Source organism: Lepidochelys kempii, chromosome 5 (genome assembly GCF_965140265.1).
Source record: "Lepidochelys kempii isolate rLepKem1 chromosome 5, rLepKem1.hap2, whole genome shotgun sequence".
Classification (NCBI taxonomy): domain Eukaryota; kingdom Metazoa; phylum Chordata; order Testudines; family Cheloniidae; genus Lepidochelys; species Lepidochelys kempii.
In genome coordinates, this window is record NC_133260.1 from 24,027,099 (window position 1) to 24,039,182 (window position 12,084).

Consider the following 12,084-nt stretch of genomic DNA (forward strand, 5'->3'; position numbering starts at 1 on the left):
TGCTGAGTCCATTGTGAAATATTTGCCTTAACTCCTAAGGATACCTTTTTAGTATATGGCTGTGTGGGGCACAGAAATCTGAACCAATTAAAAAAATATAAGCACATCACATGTATGTGACTACATTCTACTGGGGTGAACATGACTGTGCTTCTGTGCACCAGGTGATACTACAAGGCTAAATATAGCAGCATGTCTCTGCAGGAATTATGTGCCATGAAAAACTGGAGCATATATTAGATCAAGGGTTTCCAGCCACTGGCAGGTGTACAAATCTGCAAAACTCCTATTGACTTCAGTGGGACTAGGATTTCACCCTAGGGCATCAAGATTTTCTGGCTGGTGAACTAGGCAACCCCTCATGACCTTAACAATGACTCTCTGGGCTGGGATTCACTGTGTCACTGCTGCCTATCTCCCAGTCAGTCATTTCCTCTCTAGCCCACAACAGGGTTTGGGCTATTCCAGGCCCAAGACTTGTAATCACAAGACTGGGATTTGTAGCAACCTACAGTGAATCAGAACACACACCATAGAATAGAAGGTAGTGAGAAGGGGCTGGTATAACAAAGGTCTTTGTTGGAAGCAGTTTTTCCCCCAACGTAAGGGAATTTCTATATTAGATCTTCCATTTAGTCACATTGCTTCCTCACACAGATCAGTCCAGAAGTAGTTAAATCCAGAATTTCTGGTTTCCTTCTTGCTAATATCATAATTCAAGTGGCGGGTAACCTCAGGACCAGGGAGAGATAATGGTGTATTTTAAGGACTAATAGTGGTATATTTTAAGACTAAATCTAAAAATGTTATCATGTTTACAGAAAGTTTTGCAACATACTGGGGGGAGGAGAGGATAACATTACCATATGACGAGCTGTTGAAGAGTTCAATATTGAAGAAAGCGTAGTCCCCATTGGTCATTCCTTGTCGATGAGCAACTAGCATGATGTTCCTTATTGTGTCACTGCTGGCACACATTATTACAACTGGTGGAGGAAAATGGAAAACAGAGATAAGAAGCTGTTCTTGAAACCTCTGGGAACAGATTGTGAAGCTTGTCCATTGCCAGAGACAGTGACCTGAACTGTCCACCCAACATTTTAAAAATCATGGGAACAGAGCTAACAATTAAATCTGGGATTTCCAAAGGAGCCTACATGAGACAGGGTCCAGTTCACATTAAGACTCCATACCAATACCAAAGGCCAATCCTTTACCCACTGAAGTCAATGTCAAAAATCCTATTGACTTCAATGGGAAAAGAATTATTCTTATTCTTGATTTGATTCATGTAATGTGGTGAGGTTTTTGTGCATTTAATTTTTTTTACAACAACAATACCTAGCTCTTATATAGCACTTTTCATCAACAGATCTTAAATCACTGTACAAAGGAGTATCATTATCTCAATTTTATGGACTGGAAAATTGAGACACAGCTGGAGAAGTAACTTGCCAAGGTCATCCACAGGCCAGTGGCAGAGCCAGGAATGGGACCCAGATCTCCTGACTCCCAGTTCAGTGCTCTATCCACCACCTGGTTATTGCAAGTGAATATGTAATTATTCCAAGATTAAGGCATAAAATGATAAAATTATCATTCAGAATTTCATTTTGAATACCTTGAAAACAGCTACAGTCTTAAGACTCAAGGTCTCATTTATCAATGATCCAAAAGCCAGATAAAAGTTTGGATCCTAAAATGTGATCTACTATTATTCAGTGGTACTCCATCCATGCTAGAGAATTAGAAGATCAGAGCTATGCTATCATCTAGGAGGTAATATCAAGGCAACATTTACATTACTTCAAAATTCTAAATACGGGGATGCAGCTGGGCACTTGGCATTCTGGTTTGTACTGTATGCTGGAGAGGAGGGGGTTACAGTGGAAATCTACTGTTACCATATGTCAGAATTGGTGCCAGTGATTTGCAGAAGGACAAGCTACTTACTGGAAGGTTCAATAAGCTTGAGAGAGAAGTCTGGTCAAAAACTTCCAGGGCATGTTAATAGTCCGTTTTGTGCATGTGGTGAAATTCACCCCTTCCCACTCAATACTTGAGTAAAGAGACTTTGTGCAGGGAGCTAAGTGGAAACTGCAGAGACAGAATCTACTCCCCAACCTGCCACTAATAGGTTGCAGCTGCTATTCCAGCCTATAGAAACATAGTTGCTATTCCATCATGCTGCCTTTTTTTCCCTAGACACTAGATCTGTGTAAGTATGGATCTAATTCCTGTTTTTCCCTCTGTTCTAGCTTAATGATGCTTGCACATATGTCAGTTCCCCAGCATACAAGGCATGGAAGGCGACATCACCTGTTTTCCCCCTCCCCCTTCATCAAGAGGTGTACTTCTCTCCTAGTAAACATCTATATTACAAACTGCTATATAACTTCACAACACACATGAAACTAGTTAAACTGTTAAATATTTGCAGGTCTGCATCCAGGCAGAGCATTCTGTTCCCATTCCTAGGATGACACATGCATCAAGCACAGAAGGTGGTCAGGTGTGATACAAGTATGCTTGTTTAATGGCCTGGTCAGTGAGATTTGATCAAAAAAGTCAAAATAAAAGTTGTTAGCGCGCTGACTAAAAAGAAACATAACATATATTTGCAAGAAGTACTGCCATGCAATGGTAAAGTTACAACAATGGAAGGAGCTATTTTCATCCAAACAATAAAGCTCAACCAAAATCAGTCAGTTTTTCTTGTCAAGTGCTTGTGCTCACATAAAATAAAGTTGCAAGCAAGCCAAATCTTTACTCACACAATCCATTTTCTTCCCTCTCTTTTCTAGGTTTATTCCATTATAGGCATAATGATCCAAATTCATCCCTGGGATAACCCAACACTTCACAGAAGTTCCACCAGGGACAGGTCTGTCTGACTATAGTCGATTAGTATAATAATTTCCAGAGCAAACTATAACTTATGAGTATTGTAAGTCGCTTACACGAAGAGGGGGGAAAAACAGCACATGTTTGATATAAACTTTGGCATAGAAATTACTGAATCATTATCAGCAAATACAACCTATGAGATCAAATTCTTTCTGGATTTACACACTGTTCCTAATGGGAAAGGTGAGCTGTTTTTCTTTTAAACACTTGACTTTTGCCTTCATAATTCACATCTACCAAAAAATCCCCATCCTGTAAGTGAAAGTGAAGTTATTCCCCCTGCACCAGTTAATGATCTTGACTAACAGGAATGAAAAGTGGAAAAATTTCTGCTTTAAAATGTGTTGACAGGTCATAGTTTGAGAACTGATAAAGGAATGTGAGGGGGCAAATGTTAACTATTTGGATGTGGTGTTAGCACAGCAGAAATATATCAAAGATTACATTTTTTTGGTGTGTACAGGAAATACACCCATAAAATCCAAAGATAAATTGTGTGTGTGTCATTTTTTGTAAGCTTTTAAAAATGCAACTATGTTTATTTGGTCTGTATTTGTAAATTACTAGAACATATAACTAAATTCTTATACTTTCTTCAGTTTAAAATATACATATCAAAATAATTCCAGTATTAGTATTTTGATCCTGCAAGCACTTATACAGTGCTTAACTCTATGGACACGCAAAAAGAAGAGGAGGACTTGTGGCACCTTAGAGACTAACCAATTTAGTTGAGCATAAGCTTCCGGGGGCTACAGCTCACTTCATCGGATGCTCAAATAAATTTGTTAGTCTCTAAGGTGCCACAAGTCCTCCTTTTCTTTTTGTGGATACAGATTAACACGGCTGCTACTCTGAAATCTATGGTCACGAGTAGTCTTACTGAAATTAATGGGATTACTCAAATTCTTAACTTAGGCATGTGCATAAGTGTTTGTAGTATCTGGACGTCAGCCAGCATTATTGAGTTTTGTTAAACTAATTATTGATGAATTGAAAGCTTTAGCCAGTTGACTAGATCTGGAAAAGCATTAAAAGCAATCTTTGTAATAAACATTCACTTTTCATGGCAATTTTTTGTGACATTAAGATTTGGAAGAACCATTTTCAAAGGCTTAGATTCATATTTGCCTAGCTGTCTTCCTTTCTCAACCACGGTTAGGGCCCTACCAAATTCACGGCCACCAAAAACGCGTCCCAGACCATGAATCTGGTCTCTTGTGTGCTATGCTATACGGATTTAACAGGGGACACTAGTGTTTTTCAAGTTTTTTGGAATCTTGACCCAAAAGGGAGTTGCAGGGGGGGTCACAAGGTTATATTAGGGGGGTTGCAGTATTGCCACCCTTACTTCTGTGCTGACTCAGAGCTGGGCAGCTGGAGAGCGGCGGCTGCAGGCTGGGAGCCCAGCTTTGAAGGCAGAGCTGCCGCCAGCAGAAGTAAGGATGACATAGTATGGTATTGCCACCCTTACTTCTGTGCTGCTGCCTTCAGAGCTGGGTGGCCGGACAGTGGCAGCTGCTAACCGAGGGCCCAGCCCTGCGGGCAGCAAAGCAGAAGTAAGGGTGGCAATACCATACCATGCCATCCTTACTTCTGCGCTGCTGCTGCTGGCATTTCTGGACTCCTGGCCTGCAGCCGCTGCTCTCCAGCTGTGAAGGCAGCAGTGCAGAAGTAATGGTAGCAATACCGCAACCCGCTCTACAATAACCTTGTGGACGACACCCCCCCACCCCCCCCCAATAACTCCTTTTTGGATCAGGACAATGGGGACTACGCTTCCCTACAATAACAACACGTGAAATTTTAGATTTAAATAGCTGAAATAATGAAATTCATGATTTTTAAAATCCTATGACCATGAAATTGACCAAAATGGGCCATGAATTTAGTAGGGCCATAACCATGGTATAACTTTTAAAATGTATTGTACTTCTGTATCAGGGCTTGATCCTACCCAGGGCAGGTGGGATAACACTAATGGATGGGATCCTAAATGGCACTGAACATAGTACGGCAATCCTGCTGGTGCAGCTCTCCAGATGTGCCAGGTGCAGAGAGCTACATATGCATGGCCGCCATGCAGCAGAGCCGTCCAGAAACACCCACACTCTCTAGGAGTGTGCAAAGATGGTTATGGATGTGTGATCCAGGAGGCTGCAGGAACTGGAATTTTGGTTTCCAAACTACATTTTCAAAATGTTACCTTAGTGTGAAAATAGTGTGTTCTGAAAACTAAAATTCATTAACTCTTTAAGGTAGACATTTATGAATGACCACATAAGCAGGTTCTTAACTTAAAACATGTGCATACACCCCATTGAAGTAAATCCCTTCTCAATTGCTATGAAAGTGAGTGGGACTATCTGCATGAGTAAAACGAGCAGAATTTGAATCTATATCAAGATTTCAGTTACTGTCACTCTCATTCTAATAAAAACATCAAAATTTATGAAAAATTAAGCACCAATCAATTGCAAGTATAATCCTCTGAGAAATCATGGAAATTCCCCTTGTAAACAGGGATGAAACTGAAGATGAATGAGTTGAAGGAAGGGAATGCCACTCCCTTTGTTAAAATAAAATGTGGCTGTATATATATAAAATGCAGTTAGGAAGAGATTAGAAAAGAAATCAAGTTCCATTTGCTACAGGTTAACACTTTTCTTATTGAAATAGAATTATTATGCTTTTAAGCATCAAGAAAACAAAGCAGAGATATAAACCTCATGTTAATTAAAAATGCTTTTCTCTGCTTGGCTGTTTAGTCTAGCTGTCATTTGTTGCATCTTATTCATTCAAGAAAGCACTTAAACTAGTGCTTAAATTCCTCTCTGTTCAACTTTAGCACTTAAGTGCTCTCCTGAATGAGATAATAAAAACCGATCAGTTGGTACCAATTATCTTATAGGACCTGAGTGTTCAGGAAATTCACACCAGTGTAACTATTATCACCAGTGCAAAGTCCTAAAGTATATACGCTGCATCAACACAAATATACCGTGTGGTGACTGCATTGGAGTTATATGGAGTGTGATTTGTATCTTTTTTTTGTGGGGGGGGAAATCACTCACTCAATAGGATTCTATTTAACTGGGGGTTAAAAAAATAGTTTTAAGTGCATAATTTAAAATTTAAATCTCCAGTCAGTTTTAGGGAGGGAATTTCTTTAATGTGATCCACTATCAATTAGTGCATAGTGCATGCTTGGAATATTTTGACAGGTTTCAACAAGCATTTTTAAAAAAAAATTCCAAGATTAGCATTGCCTGTAGCAGGAAAATGTTACTTAATATGCGTGTGTACCAAATGCGTAAATTAATAAGTAATTAATTCAGGTTTGCAATTAATCCAATGTATTCTAAATATATGGTTGTTCTATTATGTTTTGTGCTTTTTGCTATTATATGATATATAATCAATTCATCCACCCGAAAGGTGATTTTTTTCAAGATGTTTTACAAGCCACTTATCTCCCTGTTGTTTTGCTAACAGTCAGTGGCAAAATTACTGCACACATGCAAGAGTTAGGAATTCATGTGTTCCCTTGCTAGCTGCTTCCACAAAATGTTTTTATTATTTATGCAATACTCAATGGGGCTTCTAAATGGAAAGAGGGGGGGAGGAAATCTCCATGGTAAGACTCAGCAGGATAAGAGGAAAACTTCTTTGCTCAACCTTTGAACATATGCAGAGTCACTAAAACAAAAATTTGCAGCATAAGCAACAGGTCTGCTGTCCAATCCAAAAATCTGCGGTTTGGCAGCTACGTATGTTTTCTCTCTTGTTAGCAATGCAGCTTGTTGAAATAAATCAGATTTCTACTATAAATAAAGAGCATCAAAATACAAAAGGGTGAAATCTTAGCCCCGCTGAAGTAAATGGTAAAATTCAAATTGATTTCACTAGATTTGATTGATTTCACAGGATTTCACAAATTCACAAATTTCACAAATCACAAATTGATTTCACAGGATTTCACCCAAAGGTGCTGGTCCTGCTCTCCTCTAAGTCAGTGGGTTCACTGGGAACAGAATCATGCCCAAACTTTTCAACATGTGACAGTCAGCTGGGAAAAATATTACCCCTTTCAAGTGCCCTCCCAATACCACCAGGGTATTAACTACCCTTAGCTGCATTAATCCCTGCTAATGAGGATGATCAGCCAAAATACCATACAGCTCAGATGCACCTCCTTACACCAGGCTGAATTTGGTCCAGCAAGACTCAATATATTTTAATATTTAAGTATAACCCTAAAGGAACTTTTTTCAGCATAGCAGCCTTGTTAGTCTGTATTTGCAAAAAGAAAAGGAGGACTTGTGGCACCTTAGAGACTAACAAATTTATTTGAGCATAAGCTTTCAGGAGCTACAGCTCACTTCATCGGATGCATGCTGTAGCTCCCAAAAGCTAATGCTCAAATAAATTTGTTAGTCTCTAAGGTGCCACAAGTATTCTTCAAGGAACTATATGTCCATATTAATTATTTCAGGGAGAGTTCCCTACAAGTTCTAAGCTGGTTACTCAGAAACCACAGGTAATTTTCATACTCAAACACACCATTCAAGCATTCCATGTTTCTTTTACTCTTGCATTAGTGTGTGTGTGTTGGAGAGAGAGATCCATAATCAGAATTAGTCAGCGAGTCTTTAAGTGCCCCAGACCAACAGTGAAATCTGCCCTTTGAGATGTCTCTGCATAACAGATGACATACATATGCAATGAGTAACACAGCAGAGCCAGTGTGAAGCTTCTGCAGTTTATATCCCACCCCCACCACTTGCATAACTGGCTCCTTTGATAGCTACCGCAGTGCTGAACTAAAAGCCTAAAAGCCATCAGTGTGTGACCTGAACGGAGAAAACCTTCAGATCTGAATAAAAACAGGAAACGACACAAAAGATCTACCCTGCCGATACTGAGTGGCCACGTGAAAGCACAGAGCATGAAATACTTGCAGCACAGTATACACAACAACATAGCCTAGAAAATCTCCTACTTATCTCTATGCACAACTAAGTAACACATTTTTAATGTCAGGTTTCAGAGTAGCAGCCGTGTTAGTCTGTATTCGCAAAAAGAAAAGGAGGACTTGTGGCACCTTAGAGACTAACCAATTTATTTGAGCGTAAGCTTTCGTGAGCTACAGCTCACTTCATGGGATGCATTTGTGTCACGTTTTAGGGGAAGAGCTAGAAAAAAGAATCTGGCATGTTGTTTGCTATTATATACCTGCGGAAACATAATTAATACCCTCTCTAAAACAGAAAATGCATGCAGCATGCAAAACATGCAAAGAGCTAGCTGAAGAAAAGATACTCGAGGATTTAGCTTCAACAGGCGATAAACAGCTAACCAGTGCCTGAAGGGTTACATCGTTCTGGACCAAAGGTTTTTATCTCATCCTGTGCATTTTCACAGTCATGTTTATTTATCATTTCTTGCGCCTACCGCAGTGGATTTCAGATTACTCTGCTTCCGAGCCTTGCTAGGCAAATCTGCTTTAGCAACCCACATGCATTTCACCATGTTACTTCCGCGATGAATTCGCTTTACTTTCAGACGGATGATCAATGTCGCCCCAGTTGAATGCAGCTACAATTAATGGCTATTTTTCACTAGCTGCCTTACTGATCAGACAAGCTGCCGGCTGCGTCTGGCAACACGTTGCACCTACGCCCTCCATCTCAGGTGCATAGCACTAGAGCGAGTGCATGGGGGAAAAACACCCTGATTCCCAGCTAAGGAAGCTGGCGAGCACTCGGGAGCACAGCGTATAGGGAGACGGCATTACTCAATGGGACTGTGAATGCGTTCAACAAACCACTGGCTGGAAGGACTGAATGCTGAGCGTCATGTTTTGCACGCTAGGAATCCATCCCCCTAATGTTTCCCGTTTACATGCAGTCATCGTGGGAATAAACCGCTGTGGCATCAGGGCATAGTAAGCCTATTGCAAGGACTTTCCACACAGGGGATTTGAAGACCCTCCCCAGTCCCCGCACGCAGCCAGGGCTTTATCAGACGTTCACCAGCTTTGAAAAACAATGTTGTGTCTTTGCTTTAAAGGGGGAGGCTTATGGTCCCATTGCTGTAGATCGTTATGGGGATGACTGACCGCCCGTGGAAATCTGCTCCACTCTCTGTCGCCTTGCGCAGCCATCGGCGCCAGTGCGCGGTGCTGCTCTGCAGACGCCGACCTGCCAGCGTCTCCCACCCGCTCGGGGCTGGCTGCAGGGCGGCTGAGCCACGGCTCCTCCGCACGGCCACAGGAGGGGGCTTTGCACTACGTCTCTCCTCCACCCGCGAGGCGCTGCCGGTGAGACTGGCCCCGGGCTCTGGGCAGGGTGCGCCTGGGCCAGATTTTTACGGCGGGTGCATCGTTGGAGTGGAGGGGGATTGCGGCGATTTAACTAAACTCCACCGGTGGGCGATGGTTTGGCCAAGGCTCCTTCAGCGGAGAAGGGGGGGCGGGGGGCTGGTTTGGACAAAGCTCCTCCCGGAGGCACTGGAGGGAGACGATGGACGCAGAGGGGAGCAGCGGAGCTACAGCCCTGGCTGGGGTGGGATGTTCGGGGCGAAGCTGCTCCAGCCAGGGGGGAAGGGGAGGTTCGGGCGGGTGCCCGGCTCCAGTGGAGATGGCGGGGTGAGATCGGGGCAAGGGGGCGGGGGGATTCCCCCCTGCGGGTGCCCGTGCTGCCCCGGGCTCACTCACCTCGCTCCCCAGCCTGGATGGCGCGCACGATCTCGTCCAGGTCCAAGTACCGGCCGCTCTCGTCGAAGCTGTGCACGGCCATGGGGAACGCCTCCTCCTGGAAGACCACATGCACCCCCTCCATGGTGAAGTAGCAGTTGCGCTCCTGGTTGTTGTCGCTGTAGAGGAGGGTGGCCCGGCTCCACTTGTGGTGCCGGAACAGGGCCAGGAACATCTCGCCCATCTTGGAGTAGGCGGGCGAGACCCGGGTCAGGTGCGAGAACTCGCCCGTCCGGGTGCTGAAGCCGGTGGCCAGCGCCCCAGCCGAGATCATGGGCAGGTTCCAGTGGGAGGCCAGCCGGGCCACCGGGGCAGCCGCGTACTCGCAGACGGGCCCCAGCAGCAGGTCCGGTTTCTGCTGCTTCAGGGCCACCAGGTCCACCAGGCTGAAGAGCGCCCGGTTGCCACACTCGGAGTCCTCGTAGATGAGCTCGAAGCGGTAGCCCGGCAGGCAAGTCCCGTTCTCCTGCAGGCTCCGCACGGCGTACTCGATGGCGGGCTTGACCCTGGCCAGGGAGAACAGGTAAGAGTTGTCCTTGGGCAGCAGCACCAGGACCGTGACCAGCTTCTCCTCGTTGGGGCTGCTGCTGGTGCTGCTTGCCAGGAGCATCCAAGCCACCAGGATGCAGGGGACGCTAAGTAAGAAGAAGGATGGCATTGTTTCAATAGCAGTGAGCTCCCTCCCCCCTCTCGCCGCTGTCTCCGAGTCCCCCTGGGTGCCCTGCACAGAACAAGAAAGTGCTACCAACCTCCTCCCCCTGCACACTTTAATACAGAGATCAGTAGCCCGTGGGGTTAGAAGGAGCTGCTGGTTTTCTCTCGGTTGTTGGGTGGCTGATTTTTTAGGGTGTTTGGCAGGTTAACTAACTGTCCCAGCAACTTGTTATTTGTGGGGCATCTTCCTCCCCCACGCTCTGCCTCCTGGCTGATCTTATGGATCCTCGCTGGTCTATAGCCCTCTGTTTAAATAGTGTGGGAGCCAACGCGCCTGTTGCCACACATGGCGCTGCGAGGCCGGGTTTGTGTTTGGGGAGGAGTCGTTCATTAACATTCCTGCAGGGCTGATCCGCCCCTCCGCCCCCTTCCCCCCCCCAAACAAAATCCCGGGCCCCCCACCCCGCCGCCCCTCTTCCTGTAACCAACCCACATCTCGCCCAGGGGCGCTCTGATGAGCAATGGCTGCAAAGGGCACTGCAAACCTGGAGCAAGGGGAGAGGTGGGTAGGAAATAAAAAGACCCCGCTCGGCTGCTGCTTGCCTGAGAAGTCGCGCTCACCCTTGCAATCCGGACTTTGAAAATCCCCTCGATGCGATTGTTTCTTTTCCCACCGTGCACGTGTCCTAGCAGGGCGTGCAAAAGACCCGTTTAAAATCAGGACCTGGAGATGCAGCGAGCTGACTCGTCCTGCTGTAACTCTGGATGCGGAGCGACCTAGGGCAGCGCACGAGACCCCTCGTGTCCCGGAGCTAAAGCGCCGTGTTTTAAAAGCCCTGCTTGCAGGATTGGGAGCCGCCCTCCGAATGAATGAATTCCCCCACCCCTACTTGAAATGGCCCTTTCATTGCAACAGCGGGTGAGGCGCCCCTTTAATGCTGCTGCCCCTGCTGAAAGGGGAGCGTTCCTGGCTCCCCTCCGGGTAAAAGCCCCGCGCCGCTATTCTACAGCAGTGGAAGGTAGCGCGCATGCTAGTATCAGCCTAGGAACGGGAAGGGAGAGGACACAGTAGCTCCCTCCCATGCAGAATCCCAGACAGTCCGGCAGTATTCTCCTTGGCAGGTTGTTACTGCGTCAGGTGTGCCACATGGACTCCGGCTGAGTGGTACCTTAGTGCACGAGCATGAATGGAACAACGCCTGGTGTAATGTACAACTCAGCCTGAATGGGTGATGGACTCAAAGCATAAGCCCCGGATTTCTTACCGGGTGGAGGAGTACCTTACTCCTCAGGCAGGCTCATGGAAAGCAGTGGACTACCAATGTGGGTAAAGCTAGCAGAATCTGTGCCCCTGCTTGTTCTGTGGCTGGGGGCAGGAGGTGGGGTAAGAAACTCTTCTAGTTTGCACAGCCTCCATGGGGAGGGGTATAACTAGCACTCAGTGATGCCCAGAGGATACTTCCAGGGAGTAGGTAGGACTTTGGCTGTGCCCCACATAAACTGTCCAGCAGACCTGATCGGCAGCATGCGAGAAGCATATTGCCTCCTTTAAGGGTACGTACAGTAGTATATTAAATGCTCCCAATCCCCCCATGCAACTAGGGAGCTCTGGGATACATTGTGCCACTCTGGTGTGGCCCCTAGAACAGAGCAACTCCGCACTGCCCCTCATTACAGGCTGGGCTTAAAAGGCACAATTTAATTCTGCAGAAGACTTAGTGTGCCCCAGTAAATAAAGTGTGTAATTAAAAGCAAAACAAAACTCA

The 12,084-nt window shown here is 45.4% G+C and overlaps 1 protein-coding gene and 1 long non-coding RNA gene across 10 annotated transcripts in view; one reads left to right on the forward strand and one right to left on the reverse strand.

Annotated features, from left to right (window-relative positions):
• The window catches only part of NPR3 (natriuretic peptide receptor 3), a 59,566-nt gene extending 48,913 nt beyond the window's left edge, over positions 1–10,653 (reverse strand). Inside the window, exons 1-3 of one of the 3 annotated variants that reach the window (XM_073343685.1) lie at positions 10,414–10,652; positions 9,626–10,299; positions 864–986 (exon numbers count right to left, since the gene is read on the reverse strand). In XM_073343685.1, the coding sequence (XP_073199786.1) occupies positions 864–986; positions 9,626–10,274 (772 nt within the window). In that variant the 5' untranslated portion in view covers positions 10,275–10,299; positions 10,414–10,652. Of the gene's footprint in view, positions 1–863; positions 987–9,625 lie in introns of all 3 variants that reach the window. The other 2 variants (XM_073343684.1, XM_073343683.1) reach the window with 2 other exon arrangements.
• LOC140911185 (uncharacterized) overlaps positions 1–12,084 on the forward strand; it is a 466,388-nt gene that overhangs the window by 414,899 nt on the left and 39,405 nt on the right. For 3 of the 7 annotated variants that reach the window (XR_012158849.1, XR_012158850.1, XR_012158853.1), the window contains exon 1: positions 9,399–10,880. This is a non-coding gene — a long non-coding RNA (uncharacterized lncRNA). Of the gene's footprint in view, positions 1–2,804; positions 2,885–8,325; positions 9,230–9,398; positions 10,881–12,084 lie in introns of those variants that run through there. The other 4 variants (XR_012158854.1, XR_012158855.1, XR_012158852.1 and 1 more) reach the window with 4 other exon arrangements.